Genomic DNA, 20,038 nt, shown 5'->3' on the forward strand with positions numbered 1-20,038 from the left:
AATTTAAATTTTCGCCAGTGCTGTGGCGCTGCAATCTTTGGCTATGTCTTGGGCTACTCAAATATTTTACGTTTTTGATACTAAATTAACTTCTGAAGTATAATTTTTTATTGTTTTTATATTTTTCAATATATTTATTTTGTTTGTACAAAATAAAAAAATAATTTTTAACAATACAATAGTCTTCGTTAGGCTTAACATCGACGAAAAATCAACGCGAAGCGACAAGCAACAGAGAAAAATTTCAACATGGGATAAATTAATATATTTTTTCGTACATAATTGGTTATCCAAACAACCCTAGTCCCCAATTGATTCAGATAAACGACGCTCTACTGTATGATAATGATCTCTGTTGTTAGAAAGTAGTTGTCTCAATACATACCATGATTGTAAGTAGTAAAATATTATGAGAGGTGATTTTTATGGAAATGTTGCCAAGAAAAGGTATGGATGCTTTGAAAAATGTTTTTCTAGAAATAACCCAGAGTGTGGAGTGTCAGAAAAGTGAACAAAAGTCTCTGCAATGCACAAACTTGAATGTGTTGTTGGGTATTTTTCGTGGGCTGACATGCTTTATGTTGTTGAATTTGTTACTGAGTGTATCTGCAGTAATCAGATAAGATATTAGTCCTATGCTATGTGTGCCCTGATGGTGTCATTTTTGTACTTGCTCAGTTGGAACAAGCAGCATGGTACAATGAGAGGGGATAGGATAATCCAAATCTGTGGAACACACTAAAACATAAGCCTCAATCAGTCCTCTGTATTAAATATCTAGGAAACAATGGCATTATTGAGGTCCTCTGTCTCAAAGGAGAATTTTATAGATGAAAAAATGTTGTGTAGAATATGAAGAAAGCATAGGAATTCCTCGTGTGTGCCCTGCCAAGCTTAAAGGACATGGTTGAATATTAGAGATAAATTAAGGTTAATGAATGGTAAGAGGCAATCTGAAAATGAAATCTTTGACCTTCTGCATGACAATTTCTGCTAAAAAAAAAAGCCAATAGTAAAATCCCTTAGGGATAATCTCCTGCTGTAGGTAAATAGTGTTGTTAAATGAGTTTGAGTTTTGACCATTCTGAAAAGTCTTGGTATCTTGCCTTGCAACTCTTTCAGAATATATCTGAAATTGGAAAATTTTTATCCATAATCTTGACAAATATGAAATTAGTAGGATATTTATTCAGAATTTGTGATCTTGTAAGTGATAAATAATCATGCAGTTTGCTTTTATAAGATGAATTAATCAAAAATACTGGAAGTGTACTTTTATCTGCACATTAGCAAACCACATTGTGTTTTTTTTACACCATTTCTTAGTTTTTTGCCTGCAAGAAATCTTTTCTCTTGTGTTTCTCTTCATGTAAATGTTTAAATCTGTCTGTCAATTGCCAAATAATATAATCCTTATCTAGAACACAGGATTTAAGCTAAAGATGATCAGATTTTGACTGAAAAAAAAAAGTTGACTTGCTGAAATTAGTAGACTTTATTTATTTGTTTAATTTATTATATTAGATACATATTTTCATTTTATACCTCATTGTTAGAATCCTTGATCCCATTCATATTGGCTTCATGACTATTTTCTTTTCTGCAAATCTTCAACACCAACTTTTGATATGTCTTGGATGGCAAAGCCATATATAATTAACCCACAGTGTGTTTACATGGCAGCTATGAGTTATCTATTTTCTTTTCATCATTTTTGATACAATGTTCTCTCTGATAACAATGTGTGAACCATCATAACTTTTTTAATAGTTTCAGTCTAAGTCTTTTTTTAAGCTTACTTTGATAAAGAAACATTCAGATTGAAGTCATTTCATATTTGTGAGAGTTGTCCAGTAAATATCTGACTGATTTTATTACTTTACAAATACACATAAAAAAAGAAGTTACAAATATTATTTTTTCAACATAATCTGTTGCAACTTCTACAAATTTTATCTATTTTTTAGTCATGCTGGTAGACTAAAAGATAGATAAAATGTAATCAATTATGCTCATCCATGCATATATCATCAACTATAGATAAACTGCATTAATTATCTCTTCATTGTCTGTAAACTTTTTCTGCCAAAATATTTCTTCAGAATAACAAACAAATGTAAGTCACTTGGAGACAAGTTCAGATTGCAAAGATAATGAGATGATCAAGCCATTTTGATATTTTGACAGCCTAATGATCAAAGTTGTAAAGATATCAGCTGGCCACTCTGGGAATCCAGTATTGGCTCTCAGGAAACTCCAGAACTTTTCTTTAGTAGTTCTTATTTTTTAACACCTGGCCATCTCCATTGTGGACTGTGCTAAACCCATGACAGGTATGATAAAAGGCCCTATTAGTGTCTTCAGGGCAGAAAGAATTAATTTAAAAAATTTATTTTGAGAAGAAAAATCTGACTAATTTTTCTGCTTAAGTATAATCCTGATTTTTTCTTTTGTATTGCCCTGCAAACTTTGCCAGATAATTATAGTCCAGAGTAACAGAGTGCATTGACAATTTCTTTCTTCTTTATAATACCCATGGGAACTCTACAACTGTAATCCCAGAAGACCAATGACATGACCACATTGGTTGAAGGCTGGGTGTCAAACTTTGTAGGAAATGGAGAATCAACATATTTACACTGCTTCAAGATCTTTTCATTACTAGCATGAAATGATATATCCATATCTCATCTATGATGATTTATGCATTAATTAAAATTATCACTTTCAATTTGATGCAGTTGTCTTCAGAGATCTCCAGTCTTGTTACTTTTTATTCAACATTCAGCTTTTTTGACATTCATCTACAGAAAACTTTGTGAAACTGTGAAAGATTGAAAATTCACATTGAATAGAGAAAATGATTAGAATGCATTGTGGCTTTACAGAAACAGCTACAACAAGAACTATTGTGTCTTGGTAAGTATATAGTGCTGTGACATGTTCTGGTGTTTTAAAAAAATGCCATGATGCAAAATTTGTGTTGAGACTGTTAAAAAAATTACTATAGTACATTCCAGCAGTATTAACATACTACAATGCATTGTTGCATAAACAACATAATGCATTTTTATCACACATGCATACAACAATCTGCCATGTTAACTTCATTTAGGAAGAAGAGTGAAGCTAATTCAGAGTCAGCTCGGTCATTCATCACTTTTGATATGACATCATATCAGCAAACACATTTTACTTGGGTACCAAAGATGACCTATAAGAATAATTATGCTTATAAATGTAATATAAAAGTGTGTTTTGTAATCTTAATGAGCAGAAAATTGTGATTTTTTTTCTATAAAATACAATTAGTAAAGAGTGTTTTCAGTTACTTTTTCGTTGCTTTCTGATAGTTTTTGTTACTCTTTAATGACTTCTCCTAGTCTTGTTAATATTAAATTAAGTATCATCATTATACTGTAACATTTTTATTATATTATGTTTTTACTTATTAATGCTGTTTTTATAGGATACTATTTTATTTAAAATATTTTATTATATTGTAGGTTATTTAATCTTTATGCAAATGTTCGTCCATGTCGATCTGTTTCTGGGGTAGAAACACTATATAAAGATGTTGATGTGGTAACAATTAGAGAAAATACTGAAGGAGAATATAGTGGCATTGAACATGAGGTAAGAAAAGTTATTAGTTTTATCTAATTCTAAAATTTATTATTTTTTTATAACCACATTACTTAGTCATGAAATAATTATTTTATTTGTGTAGTAGTAAATTTTTTAATTTACTTAATAGTAACCTTAGGATTAAAGCAAAAAGTTTATTCATAGTAATGGTTTTTGATCAAACTTTTGATTATTTTTAGCTAATGAAAAGTCAAATATAATTAGTTTTTAACACTAGAAATTTTAACATTCAGATGCCCAAGCTAATTTGGGTAATGCAATGTCTCTCAACTTGTGGTTTACAAATGTGTTGATGGAAGTACTTAAATTTACAGAAAAATAAGAATCATATTGACTATAAATTACACTTCATGCCAACTTTCAAAGATTAAATACTTTTGAATTTTTTGCCTGAGGATGATAGCTATAAGCTATTGAAAATGCTTGTGAGTACATGTGAATTTTAAGAAGTCACTATTTGTAATGCCACAACATGGAAGTGTCAACTATTTAAAGAATCATGTTATATCGTGGAATAAAAAAATACTTCATAATATTTACCTTTATTAAAAACACTCACTAAAGTTTAGATTAAAAAATATAAAATAATTTAAGTTATATTAAAATTTTAAAAGTTTATTTTAGGGTTCATAATTATCAATAATAAAATATATAATAATATTATTATTTGATAAATCAAACTGAAATAAAGCAATATGATAAAAATTCTTCAGTAGGCCATTTTATAATTTTTATGCTTATGAAGTTTAGTAGTTTTCATTTAATTTTCTGATACACTTATTTCATAATTACATATACAAATAACTGCTATTAGAAATAAAAGATAAAAACAATATTTTAATGGGGTAGATGGTACATTCTAAACTACATACTGGCAAATATCATGTTTTATTAGTCACTTCACTTTGGAGCATGGGATATATGATCATGGTTAATGGATATATGATCAATGAAATTAAACAGTTTTTATTTCCATTGTTAGTATTTGTGGAGTACAGTCATACCCCGGACTTATGCGATAGGTGGGACCAAGCGATAACCGCGTAAGTCAAATTCGCGTAAGTCGGGGTATAATTTTGCATATAAATACATACAAATTATTTTTAATTGGGACCGGAGACTAAAGAAAACAATAATTTAGAAAAAAAATGTTTAATAAAATCTTAGATAATACATTCGTATAACAAATTATATTATTAAAATTGTAAACCTAAGTTATTTTGATGTAGAAGGCTTCATAAAATCTAACAAATTCGCCTGACGGCTCAAAGATTTTTTTTTCTCCTGCAAAATTTCCTCCTAGCACACTAATAATTTTTTTATTTCTCGTTTTGTAGAAGAAATGCACTCTTCATTGGAGTCTATATTTTCTAAAATTTGTAACCCCTTTTCAATAAAACTGAGGCCTATCAATTTTCCAACCGTCATTCGATCTTCTGATTGAACTGGATCTAAAGAATCAAGTTCTTCAATGTCTTGCTCTTGCTCACACATTTCTATGAGCTCATCAATTGTCAGCTCCTTATTGTGGGAATCCAGCAGTTCTCGAATGTCATCACTATCCACTTCTAAATTTATTTGCCTGGCAAGATCGACAACTTCTTCAATCACATTACCAATTTCATCAGGCTCTGGCACTGATTCTGCCTGAGTTTCAATGGTGAAAAAAAAGGACACAGTTTTTTCCAGACGCCATTTAAAGTTTTTTATGAAACTTCATTCCAAGATTGTCCAATGATTCTCACTGCATCTAAAACATTGAATTGTTTCCAAAAGTCTTTAACAGAGAGCTCGTTGTTTTGTCTCATAGCTTCATGCAGATATACAAACGATCATCTCGTGTAATAAGCTTTGAATGTTTTGATGATTCCCTGATCCATCGGTTGAAGCAAGCTGGTTGTATTTGGTGGCAAAAATACAACTTTCACATGTGGGTCAAAATTAGTTAAAGTTGCAGGGGTTAAACCTGGTGCGTTGTCGATTATTAGCATTGCTTTAAATGAAATTTGTTTAGATTGGCAATAATGTTCAACTTCAGGTTTGAAGTGATGACCAAACCAGTCCTCAAAAAGGGAAGCTATCACCCAAGCCTTACGATTCGACTTTCAAATCACAGGCAAGCCAGCTTTAGAATCATTTTTCAATGCTCTTGGATTTTCCGAGTGATAAACTAAGAGAGGTTTTAACTTACAATCACCAGCTGCATTCGCACCAACCATCACCGTCAATCGATCTTTGGCGGCCTTAAAACCTGGAAAGGTTTTCTCTTCACGCACGATAAAAGTTCTTTTAGGCATCTTCTTCCAGAACAATCCAGTCTCATCTATGTTGAATATGGTTTGGCTGGTATAGCCACCTTCATCTGTCATAGCTTTGAATTTCTCTGGATAGTAAGATGCACCCTTTTTATCAGCACTTGCCGCCTCTCCACTTTCTGCAATGCTATGCCAATTACAGTGACTTTTGAATCGGTTGAACCAACCGTTACTAGCTTTAAACTCTTCATCTTTAGCCACCTCTCCAGCATCCTCTTTCAATCTCTCAAAAATCAGCTTAGCTTGAGAACACACCGTGTTCTGATCAACAGGACAATTTTTCACATTTACTTGATTATCACACCATAATTTTAACATTATTTTCATCTCAGCGATAATACTGTGATGTTTACGAATGATGCTTGAATTTAAAGATTGAGCATTTTTTACAGCTTCAAGAATTTTTTCTTTACCTTTTATAATTGTTCTGACCGTCGATTCCGGTAGATCAAACTTCTTTGCCAATTCACAAATTTTCATTTTTATATCGAACTCTTTAATAATGTTAACTTTACATTCCAAAGATAAAGTTTTTCTTTTCTTGTTTGATGCAGAAGAATCAGTTCTACTTCGTTTGGATGACATAGTAGAGTGTTAAGATTAATCATATTCGTTATTGTAAACCGCGCTTAAGTTAGGCGACATCTGTTCATTTCTTTTGTATGTCCGACAATCAAAAGACCGCTTGGGATCAAGTTTGTTTATAATTTGAAAGGTAATCTTGTCAGTTGTATATACAAAAGGTAAATTGTTTACAAAATGAGTCTTTGTTTATTATCTGATAAATGTATACTTTTTTCGTCAATTGTTCACGATTGCAGATGCCTTTTGTATAAAATCCAAGTCGGATGTATGTAAGCTAATAAATGTTCTCGTTAATCTTATCTCGCCTTTTGGTTCGTTAACGGTTACAAGAAATTACCACATAGAGACTCTCAAGTCTCTGTAGATATAACAAACAGAAATAAATTGCACAAAATAAATTGTAGCTATGCGTTGATTCCGCGCAACACATCCGAACATTAAGCTGAACAATAGTGTGGGGGAGTGAATAATCGAGAGTTTTGTGGCGTGCAAACAAAATACGAATCGATGAGATTTGAAAATCGCGTAACTCCGGGTTCGTGTAAGTCGGGGTAGTGTAAGTCGATGTATGACTGTATACTATGGTGTGTATTATATGCATCTGAGATTATCCACACAAAATTGCAATAATGTTTTTTTTATTTGTTTTCTATTGTGTTTTGATCAAATTTTGTGGATGACTTTAGATATTTTTCTTGTAATAAATTTTATTAGATAAAGCTATGTATGTACTTTTGAACTTAGCATTATTTTGGTAACTAATTAGAAACTATTAATATATACAGCTTTTTATGAATGTTATATTATTGTTTGCATTAAACCTAGATCACAAAACATAAATCATTATTACAGGAACACAAAGCTTTGTAAATTTTATGACTTTTTGTTTTATTAATTACTATCATGTCAGAATACTGATTGCCAGTAATATAACAAATATATGTTGAAATATACTAGTTTTTATACAATTTCAGATACTGGATGATTATTATAAAAGTTTTTGTAGCAATTAACACATTGATTTGCACGATGTTCTTTGCTGTATATGTGGTTGCACTGGCTGCAATATGTAGTGTTAAAATAGTTCATTTTTTTGAATGGTAGATATGACAAGTTGTTATTTCATCTTCAAATGTTGGATTCTCTCTGGGAATGGCAGGATTTTTCTGTAAAACATTTTGTATGAAGAGGTACAATAGTGTCTGCAAGGTGTATGATTCTAGTATTTTCTTCATACATGGTTTGGTTAGCTTTTCAATTAAATGGATGAAGAGATCATCTTTAAATTCACTTCCCTTTCATGTCCAACAGACAACTGAATAAATAATAAAATGAGTAATATTTCTGCATGGAATGTGACAAGATGATTGACTAGCAAATAAAACTAAAGAATGAAAAATTAATCTACATGAATTATGTCATATAAAGAAAAAACACACATGAAATATAAACATGATTATCCTTATTCAAGGCACCACACATAGTCACAAAGTTTTGTAAAATTGACGCAGACAGTTTCAATTATTCCATAAACAAAAACAATCCTAAGAATTTGCACTTGTTATGACGATCCTGGCAACAATGTAGGAAGGTACTAAAAAAAAAAAGAAAAAAACCAGCAAGATAGTGCAAAACAAGGAGAAAAATAAGAATTAACAAATTTGTGTCATAAAAATGATGAGGCTTTGTGATCTAGGGTTAACTGGACATACATATTATTTTAAAATTTATTCAAAATAAAAATAAGTTTATTTATATGTTGACATTAATATATTAAATTAAAATTTTTTGTTCTTAGATTGTTGATGGAGTTGTGCAAAGCATTAAATTAATCACAGAAGAAGCTTCACATCGCGTAGCAGCATTTGCTTTTGATTATGCTGTTCAAAATGGTCGCAATATGGTTACTGCAGTACATAAAGCAAATATTATGTGAGTTTTATATACTTTTTAATTGAAATTTTTCTGTTTTGATAAAATATATTATCATTAAAAGCTCTTTAAAATGTATCAATAATTCATCAATTAGTATCAAGGTTTTCAATTTTTATTATATTATTTATTTACAGTATTCAACAGAGATAAGTGAAACACTTAATTTATTTTTTAGCATATTTAATTTGCAAGTTTTTAATAATTGCAAATTAAAATCTTAAAATTTACATAACTACTAATTAAAAATGATCACTGATATATAATTATAAATGGTTAATAATTATTATATAAGATAGAAATGAGCATAATTTATTCTTATTGTATCAATCCCCAAAATAAATTAACTCAAAAATTAAAGTTTTAAGTAAAACAATTTATTCAGAATATATGATTTCTCTATATAATAATGTTTTTGATGAATTACTTATGGCAAAAAGTTATAAATTCATTGACTTTCAGTTTGTTTTAATAAATTTCTGTATTGAGATTTACCACAATACTCAAAATATTACATGGAATTTTCTGTTTTTAAGTTGAACTTTGGTTGAATGGATTAATTTGCTATATATCAGTTTATTGTAATAGTTCACTATACAGCAACTGATCAAGTTCAGTTTGATATATACAAAACCTCCATTAACAGACACACTCAAATAGCGGACACCTTTACAGTGGCGTGCCGTCATTAGAAGCGGTGGAAGCGCCGCTTCCCTTATATTTTATAAAAAATAAATACATATTAATTTTAATTATATGAAAATAATCTCACAATATTTTATTATAACCACATTATGTATCTTATTACAAATTTCTATACTACACGTGAAAAAAAAATTGCTATTGTATATTAGAATATTAGTGGCGGAGTGGAATCTCCTGTATTTTCAGATTACGAAAAGCCAGATTTGCGCATGCGCTTTACAGAGCACCAACCTCACCCGGTTTAGCCGGTGGAAGCCTACGACCTTGGGTGAAAGCTGCACACATATAAAGATTCCAATTCTATCAAGGACCGGTTCTGGGCTGTTAGCCGCCTGCCCACTAGATATTTCGATTACGTGAATAACGAGTAGATTTATAACTTAACCCAACCGATAAGAATTTACTGGTATGTTTTTACGATAGTTCTGTATAGTTGACAGGAGTTTAAAAAATCCATTAAAATATTTGATATATTTATTCCGCTCTCCGATTTTATATTACTCACGGATTTCGATGTTAAACCAGTGATATTACGATTTCGTACATCCCATCTTTAAGGGGATGTAGAAAAAAACGTGTACAATTCTTGTATAATGTTAAAAAATTAACTGTTACTTTGGTAGCATCATTTACAACTAAATTTAATGAATGAGAGAGATGCACGAGGTACAGAAAAAGCTCTAGAATTTATTTTCCTTAAATTTACGATTTATGTATCCGTTTGTCATAAAAATTTGTCTTTCCACTTTTTTCCCGAGACTACAAATATTCGAGTACAAAGTAACTGCTTTCGACTTATTTCTACTTAAGAAGTAGTTAAATAATTAAGCGATTAGGGAATTGGGGACATAAACAAAACCCTGACGAAAGAGCTGGAATATTACTTAAACAAAAGCTTAACTGAACCAATCTATAGCCGAGTACAGTGGGGACTGATTTCTTCGAAATACTGTATTAGATGTGATAAAGACAGAAATTTTTACAGTTCAACGAGAGTGACTGAAAAGTTGTAAATTTTGGAAATTTCCGTGGACAACACCTGGTCCTAAAACGAATTAGTTAGAAAACAAAAGATGGACAATCTATTAAGTTTAACGTATTTAGATTTTTACAGCTATGATGAGAAACGGTTAAAATTTACAACAACCCTGTCGCGTCCTTTGAGATATACTAGTGATGAGACAAAAGAGACATTAACTGGTATCGGCACCCTCGGGATTTGGCACGCATGCACGCATCGCACACCTACCAAGATCGTCTCCGATTTCATCCACAAGTCACTGATAGGGAGCACTTTTAACTAAGCGGATTGTTTTAATATTTAAAAAGTAAAGAATATCTTATGCTATTTTTATGTACGTTTCTTCACTAAACTATATTCATACAATTGAATATTTTGTACCAGGTATGTACATGTATATCCATCACACATTTTATTTTAACAAGTAAGTTTTTATAATTTTATTTTTAATTTTAGCCCTTATATTATAGCTAGCGATTTAGAATGTAATTGCGATATTGAAAATTTATTTAAAAAAGTTTTGGCTCGAGATCTTATAATGAAAAAGAAAACATTATTAAAAGAGAAAGACCAATGTCTAAATTAAATATATATACGTCGACAAAAAAATTTGTTCAACATTTTCATGATAAAATTTATGAAGATATAAAATGGCTCTGTGGATGCATAAAAATGCAAAAATTGTTTTGTTGGCTTGCCTGCTATTTTCAAATGAAATTAGTGTGTGGAATGACAATTTAAATAATTTGGCTTTGACAATTTAAATAATTTTAATAAAGCTGGCAAAAGACACGAAAATCCTAAATCTCGCATCGAATCTTTCGTAAAATTGAAGCAATTTGGAAATCAAAATAGAATAGAATTTAACATTAGTACACAATATAAAATAAATATTGAAAATTATAACGAGATAGTTACGGCTAATAGATATATTATATTTTTATTATTAGATGTTATCGAAGTGAGAATTGGCATTTAGAGGGCGTAGAGAATCTATTAAATCTAATATAACAGAGTTAATTATATTGAACTTGCTTATTTATTAAGGGCGTTAGATAATCTATTAATTAAAAATATATTTAGAGAAGTCTACAGTTTTTACTGGCTTATCGAACAAACGAATACGAATGGACCCTAGACCATCACTGACTGATTGCCCCTGGAAGTCGGCTTGTTACAAAAACACAGCTTCCCTATCATCAAATGTCATGGCACGCCCCTGCACCTCTACTTAACTGACATTTTTACAATCCCCAGACCTTCAAATAGGACACCTGTTATATTTAGCTCTAAATAGTGGACACTAAATAACAAACTCCATCATTCATAACCAACTTTATAAAAAAGGCAATGTTCCACTTTCAATATTCTGAAAGAATTAATTACATACAAAATATTTTAAAACAAGATCAAGATTCAATTCAAATACTCTTTTAGGCCATGAATTTTGACTGTTTGCATCAAATAAAAACTGGATTAAAATAGGGATAAGGGAGGAGGGCAGGTTGTAAAAAGCTGAGCAATTATTATCTGTTAGAGAAGTTTATCTGGTTAAGTTGTCAATCACCATTTATTGTTATACATATTAATGTTATTAAACTTCTGTCTTATTGTTGTAATTAAGCTTACAATACCAAAAAACTATAAACTTTTTTGAAATTATTCATTCATTTGACAAGAACCAGGGTATAGTAGTAATGAAAAAGAAACTTAAGATCATAAATGTTGAGAAAACCAAATAGCTTCCCACACTTTAAAGTGGTTGGAAAATTTCTTTAATAACACGACCTTTGAACTTGAACATTCATCAAACAAATGCTGTTGTCATAACTATTTTAATAGCTCTGTGGGCTGAAGTGTAATTTTTAATAAATCAGTTAGTGAAAAAAGCAAAAATGTTTGAAAAGTTACACCTAGTTGATAATTGCAGAGCAGACAAATTTCTGTATCAATTTTTATTAGTTGCTTAGATCATAAATGATGTTATAAATGTAACAATTCTGAATATATTTCCCATCTTTTGAAGTGGATAGGAAAGCACTTTCATAACTTGACATTCAAACGAGATTCAATTAAAATAAGATTTTTACAGCTTAAAACAATAAATAATATATTGTATATATATTTTAATTATATACAGTGGGTGATCGGTTAACGAACATAATCCGTTCCAAGACTTTGTTCGCTATCCGAATTGTTCGTTAACCGATTATCGATTTACCATAGGTTTCTATGGGAATTTGATTAATTGGTTCTGGAGACCCCCCAAAATAAAAAAATATATACTTTCTTACTACCTTTATTTATATGTATTGATGATAATAAAAATACATACATACATAGTCTTGCGTTTTTATTAGTCGTGTTTTTTTTCTGTTTGAAAGGGTTAAAGAATCTGTCTAATGTCGATTGCTTTTCTCTCTTCTTCAGGATTTTTCGTAAGTAATTAATAGCATTGCAATTGCAGAAATCCCCAAGCCTTAACCTGGTTTGGATGCCATTCTAAGACCGTTGTTCTGACATCCTCCCACTTCTTCAAAGGATCTTTAATATAAGATATCGGCATTAATCCTCTTTTTCAGAAGAAAACATATCTCGCCGAGTTTCTTGGTGTTCTTCATTCAAGAGTTCTTGGCGTTCTTCTGTCGTCAGATCCATTTCGTGTTCCATTATGAACTGTTCGATATTCTTTATTTCTCAGATGTGATTTTTGTTACTCCTTTAGCTGCTTGAGTCTTCTTGATTATACAGTATGTTTCTTAAATAAGATTGAACTTCAGCCTACTGTAGACCTGTTTACGCCATACTGCCCAGCAACATTAGGCATCTTCTGCCCACTCTCTACCTTTGCTATTATACTCTCACCTTTCGAAAAGAAAAACAGACGCAAAACTTAACGAGTGCCTACCCGACAGTCTCACGAATACATAAAATAATTGTTTTGTCAGAAAAATAAAAGGCTGAAATTACAAGGAAGAGTTTCAAAGTTCGGAGGAATAATATCCAATCGGTATATATCGGCTTGAGCGTCGATGGCGACGTCTCCCACACTCCAAAAAGTTTCGAATTGTTGCCCGAAGACAAGGGAAGACCAATCGGTATTCGTTAATTTACGTCGCTTCTTCTTGTGTTTGTTCTGTGGGGTGTTTGTTATCCGATCATGTGTTCGTTGTCCGAACATAAAAATCTTTCGCGAAAGTGTTCGTTATGCGATCTGTTCGTTAACCGATCACCCACTGTATACTACATGTACTTTTTGGTATATTCACATTCCCAATGCAAATTTGATGTTTTTGTAATCCATCATATTCTTCACTATATGTTGACCAGGTTAAGATACAGTAGAGCTGCTAGCATGTACTACTCGAGAAAAAGAAGTTTGTCTGAATAGCGGACAAATTTCTTGGTCCCAATGGTGTCTGCTATTCAGAGATACTGTATTAATTTATCAATTGAATTTACCAACTTTTAATTTTACTAATAATCATTACACAGTAAGCCCTCAATTTAATGGACTAATTGGGCAAAGATGTCTGCTATGGCCAAAAGTCCATTAAATTGAATATTGGAAATTTTAAAAACATATATTAGTAACAAACTTAGAATGTAAAGCATGTTGTTCATCCAGGAAAAAAAGTGACACATCACAAAAAAATTCTGTTTTGTATTTTGAATTGAATGAATAGAAATTAGCTAAATTTTTAGTTGGAAGAGTGTCACAGATTATCTTACAGAAATAACTGGTAGATGACACAAATGACTGTATTGATAATATTAATTGAATATGTAACACCAAACTTAAATTGCTTCTCATGAAAAATTATGTTTTTTGAGTTGTGACACTTTTCTTCTGGATGAGTGATGTATTAAAGTGTTATAATGTATAAATATGAATAAAATATTATTATAATGTAATGTATATTGAATAATTTATGCTTATTGATTTAACCTTTAAGTATAATCTATTTGTTAATAAAAACAAGTTCTAAATTCTTCCTTTAGGACAAATTGTTTTTCTTTTAAATTAAGGGCTTGCTGTGTTTATATTTTGTAATCAGCCAAATACAAATAGATTATGAGTAAAGGTTTCTTCTTCCAATAACGAGACTAGTGATCTATACCATGTCTTTCATAATTATCTGAAATAAACAGAGACTAACATTAAAACAATTCACTTTATTCACCTATTTAACAATGCATTTCGGATTGGTAAGTATTTTCTATTCCGTCTTCAGGCTACAAATTTTAAATTTAAAAAAATCTTAGTTACTGTTTATTCCAGGTAATTAAGAAAGACATAATAAAAATCACTAGTCTCAGTATTGGAAGAAGAAACCTTTACTCATAGTTATAGCTGTTCCATTTTAATAATTTTATTAAACAGTTTACAAATTAAAAAATGCATGCATTATTGTTCTTATATTTTAATATGAATGATTGTCTCATAATGAAGTTAAATGATAAAAGTTATCAGAAACAAACTATTTTGTAATGCATGTTATAGTTTTAAACTTTCTTTTATGAATTTATAAGAAAAATAGTATTTACCGATTTGCCTCAGATAATGCAGAATCTTGGATAATCAGGGAACATATATCTACTGTACAGTGCATATTTATTATGATATAAGTAAACATAAAACAATAATTTATTTTTACCTAGCAGATTTCATAATTTTTAAATAATGCTTATTCTGTGAAATTGACTTTTTTTACATGAATATTGAACATTATTTCAATTATTACTACAAGTTAACATAAAGCAAATTACTGACAACAAACTGAAAGATTTATTCTATATTTCACCAATAAATCTAGTAATTAAATGGATAGTTGCATTATTTTCTGTAACACCAAGTTTATTTGATTATTTGTATTTTCTCTGGATATAATTTTATGTAAATAATAAATATTATTTAATTTTTTTTAATAGGAGGATGTCTGATGGTCTTTTTCTTCAGTGTTGTCGTAAAGTTGCAGAAAAACATCCAAATATTAAATATGATGAGATGTATCTTGATACTTTGTGTTTAAATGTAAGTCTTAAAATATTTATTGATGAAATGAAAATTATACTATAGTATGTTACAAAAGTATAGGAACACCACAAATTTTGTGTTTTTTCAAAATTTATTTTGAAATTATTACTGGAAATATTATTAATTATTTTTTATCATTATTTTAATTATTTTATCAGGTTTTTACATTTCATTAAAGCGTCATAAATTTATTTTTCACAAATATTCATTTTTTGATGTGTTACAAAAGTATAGGTACACTTTCTAAAATTACATAAAAATAATTTTTAAATATACAGTAGAGCATCGATTATCCGACTCAATTGGGGACTCGGGTTGGTCAGATAACTGAAAAAATCAGATAACCAAAAATAATGAAAAAAATACATTATTAGTATAGTATATTAGTATATCGTTAACCTACTTCGCATTGAATTTTCATCAATGTTAAGCCTAACAAATTTTTTTTAAAGTAACAATCGTCGCTATTGTATCGTTAAAATTATTTTAAAATTATTTTATTGCTCACAAAACAAACAACCACTCATAATTAGAAAATTAAATCTCGTTTAAACACTGGCTTCCCTTTCATGGTCAAGCCAGTGTTGCCAGCTAAAACACGCAAAAATTTAACAAAAATTATATTAAAATAGCCAAGACATAGCCAAATATTGTAGCGCCACATCACTAGCAGACATTTGAAATTTGCCGACTAAAACAGTCGGTTAACCGATGTGATGGTTAATCAGGGGTCGGATAATCGATGCTCCACTGTATTTTAAACACTTTTAGTGTTTGGTTTCACCCCATTTGGGTACAATTACTTGAAAAATTTTGTTAGGCATGGAGTTTATAATTTTTTTAATTGTTTATCCTTAATTTCATACCATGCATCCATTATTACAATTTTCAATTGATTTACAGATTTGTATTGGTTCTTTTTTTTTATAAACAATGGCTGCTAAAATCCCCCATAAATTTTCAATGGAATTTAAATCTGGACTATGTGAAGGCCAGTCAATTACATCAACATTTTCTTTTTTAACCCAATTTTTTGTTGACATTGAGGCATGAATGGAAGCATTATCTTGTTGAAACTTCCATTAATGCACCAAATGTAATCATATTATCATACAATAATTCTTGATACTTTTCTGAGTTCATATTTATGTCAACAAATACTAAATCAGTTTTACCTCTCCATCCAAAACCACAGCAAATCATTACAGACCCACCCCCTTGTTGCTGGTTTATTTTAACTCTGCTTTCTCTTTTTAAATCATGCCAATAATATGAAAACCCATCATCTAAATTAAACTTCTTCTCATCACTAAACATTATTTCTTGCCATTTTTCAGCCCATCCTATCCTGTCTTTAGCCCAGTTTAATTAAACACATTGATTTATGTTTGGCAGTTAAAGGTAGTTTCAACTTCGTTTTTAAATATTTACATTGTCATTGTTTTTTAAAGTTCTTCAAACAGTCGCATGAGATACATCTACTGATTATTCAGCAGCAGCTTGTCTTGTTGATATGTTTTTATTAGTTATAAGCTTCAAAACGCATCTTTCATTTCTGAATGTTAAACATTTAGGCCATCCTGACTTTTTTTTTTTGCCCATAATTTTTACCTTGCAAAACATTTTGCATAGCATTCATAGATCTATTTACAGCTGCAGCAATTTGCCTCAGACACTTGCCTGAACCACTCAAATAATAAATTCTATGTATTTCTAGCTCCTGAAGTACAGTTCCACGAGGCATTGTTGAAAATGTTTATATAACATTCAATAAAACATTCAAAAAAGCCACTATGACAGTTAAAAATGATGACATCTCACTCTAGTGGGGATAATTTTAATTATTATTATGATAAATTAATTTTTAAGAGACTTTTAAGTGGCGTACCTATACTTTTTTAACTAGTGATGTAACGAATATTCGGTTACTATTCGGTATTTGGCCTATTTTTTGCTATTCGGCCGAATACCGAATACCTAAAAACAGGAATAAGAAATAACAAAAACACAGTAAATTAATCATTTTGGTATTTAGATTTAATGTTATCAGGTTAGTGTTGTTTGTTTATATTTATTTATAACTTATAACATGCACAAAATAAAAAAATATATTATTAGTCACATGTATTTACAATTTATAATTACAAATATCAGCACACGTACATACCTATTCATTTGAGAATCGTCACACACATCTGAGGGTCTGACCATGTCTATCCTTTTTAAGTGCTCGTCTTTGCTCTTTCCTTTCTCTTTCCTCTATCTCTCTAGTCCACGTATGCCTATGCATACATCATAATACACGTTCACGATACTTTAGATTCGTAGTTTTTCCATTTTATAATTACATGACTCATAGCCTGGTGATAACGGAGAAAAGAGACACATAGGACATCAGTATATGTCACAGTTATGATTTCACAGATTTGAGACAGCTTGATAGCCCGAACGGTTCCAGGCTTTCGCCCGTGCATGCTAAGTGACTTTCATTACAAGCATTTAGCTTTCAGAAGTCTATGACAACACTTGTTTGGCATTGACGGCCGCAAATTTTGCGCCAATAAGCTGCTTTGACTTGTTCGATTATGTTATCAACTCAATTTCATATTTTCACATTTTCACTTCGCTGTCTTTCTCTGTTCTTTTTCCGTTATTTACACGTGTAGGTCATTTCATTGTTATTCACATTTGATATCATCATTTATCACATACAGCCATGCCGCTCTTGTCTGTCCGCTACAGCTGTCAAGAATTAACACGATTGGCGAAGCGTAGTGACAGTGGGCCAGTGGAGAGCAGGTTCTTGCCATAATGTGGTTTGCACGCCAATTTTTGTACATGCATTAATCAAGCCGAATAGTTTGGCTGAATATTTGGCTATTCGGCCACGCTCCTGGCAGAATATTCGGTATTTGGCCTAAGGCCAAATATACTATTCGTTGCAACACTATTTGTAACACATCAAAAAATGAATATTTGTGAAAAAGACATTTATGAATGCTGCTTTATGAATTGTAAAAACCTGATAAAATAATTAAAATAATGATATAAAATAATTAATAATATTTTCAGTAATAATTTCAAAATAAATTTTGAAAAAACACAAAATTTTTGGTGTTCCTATACTTTTGTAACATACTGTAAATATGTTTGGTATGTACAGGATATAGCAATATAAGTCTTGGATTGCTTCAATCATGTTGTCAATTAATATGACTTGTAGTTCCCATTTCAAAGGATATTTAACAACTGTCATTTTTAGGTAGAAGTTCAGTTTCCTACTTTTAGTTTTTGTTTGTATATTATAGTTTTCTCATGGAATAACAAGTGAACATTATTTTTTAAAACCTAGTTCCTATCAGCTATGATACTATCTGACATCTCTCATGTAATCTCCAAACTAAGTAAATATAATAATAATTAGGGTAAGAGCCACTGGGATGCTGTAAAAGGGCACTAAAATACTTAAAAGGAACTTGAAAAGAAAATTAGTTTTCTACAGAAACAATACTTCAAAACTGATAGGATATTGTGATGCAGATTTTGACAGGAACAAATCAGATAGAAAATTTTACTCAGGATTCTGTTTAAGTTAGGAAGCAGTTTAATTAGCTGGTAAAACTGCAGGCAACAATTAGTCTATCTGCATGTAAAGCTGAATGTGTTGAAATAGCTGAAGCTTCCAAAGAAGCAACACGGTTAAAAATATGTTTGTAGAGATCACAACGAGTTCAGGGAAGAACCCATTTTAATTCATTCAGATAATTGTGCAGCTATTTGCATTGTGACAGCAAAGGGAATTATAGGAATGCTAAACACATTGATGTTAGATTGTGTTTTGTGAATGATTTGGTAAAATCTAATACAGTAGAGCATCGATTATCCAACCCCCGATTAACCGTCACATCGGTTAATTGACCGTTCTAGTCAGCAAATTTCAAATGTCTGCTAGTGATGCTACTTACAATCTTTGGCTATATCTTGGCTACTTTAATATAATTTTTGTTAAATTTTTGCATGTTTTAGCTGGCAACACTAGCTCAACCATGAAAGGGAAGCCAGTATTTAAACAAGATTTAATTTTCTAATTATGAGTGGTTGTTTGTTTTGTGAGCAATAAAATAATTTAAAAATAATTTTTAACGATACAATAGTGATGATTATTATTTTAAAAAAAATTGTTAGGCTTAACATTGAGGAAAATTCAACGCAAAGTAGGTTAACGATATACTAATATACTAATTACATTTAACTAATTAACAGCGATATACTAATATACTAACTAATATACTATAGTAATAATGTATTTTTTTTCATTATTTTCGGTTATCCGATTTTTTCAGTTATCCGACCAACCCGAGTCCTCAATTGACTGGGATAATTGATGCTCTACTGTAGTATTAAATTGAAACACATAACCAGAGCAAACATTCTTACAGATGTGCTGACAAAGCAACTAAGCCCAAATAAATATAAGTTATGTTCTGATTTTGCTGGGACTTGAGGGATAATAATGTTTCTAATATATCTTATTTTTGGTAGTCAAGTGGGGTATTGGCTATGGAATATGGCCATCATGTGACTTTAAATTTTTGTACACTGTGTTCTCTCATGCATTGTCTAATTAGTTTTAACTAGACACAGACATGTTACTTGCCTTCCTGTTTCTATATATAAAAAGACCATTTTAAATAGGTAAAGGCAGTTTGCCTCAATTGATCTATTAAATTTTGAATTTGCTTAATATATTGTTGCAGAGAAGAGTCTAATCAAAGAAAACACTATTTCAATGGG

General features: G+C 30.5%; 2 protein-coding genes across 2 annotated transcripts in view; one reads left to right on the forward strand and one right to left on the reverse strand.

Annotated features, from left to right (window-relative positions):
* The window catches only part of LOC111641548 (probable isocitrate dehydrogenase [NAD] subunit alpha, mitochondrial), an 81,658-nt gene that overhangs the window by 8,643 nt on the left and 52,977 nt on the right, over positions 1-20,038 (forward strand). The window contains exons 3-5 of the mRNA XM_023387728.1: positions 3,507-3,636; positions 8,347-8,480; positions 15,139-15,241. Of these exons, the coding sequence (XP_023243496.1) occupies positions 3,507-3,636; positions 8,347-8,480; positions 15,139-15,241 (367 nt within the window). The remainder of the gene's footprint in view (positions 1-3,506; positions 3,637-8,346; positions 8,481-15,138; positions 15,242-20,038) is intronic.
* On the reverse strand, positions 5,614-6,307 carry LOC111641545 (tigger transposable element-derived protein 1-like). Its single transcript, XM_023387719.1, has one exon. The coding sequence runs from the start codon at positions 6,288-6,290 to the stop codon at positions 5,754-5,756; it is 537 nt and encodes a 178-aa protein (XP_023243487.1). The 5' UTR covers positions 6,291-6,307; the 3' UTR covers positions 5,614-5,753.

The sequence above is a fragment of the Centruroides sculpturatus genome, unplaced genomic scaffold, assembly GCF_000671375.1.
Source record: "Centruroides sculpturatus isolate CEXI.00-Female unplaced genomic scaffold, Cexi_2.0 scaffold1481, whole genome shotgun sequence".
Taxonomy (NCBI): domain Eukaryota; kingdom Metazoa; phylum Arthropoda; class Arachnida; order Scorpiones; family Buthidae; genus Centruroides; species Centruroides sculpturatus.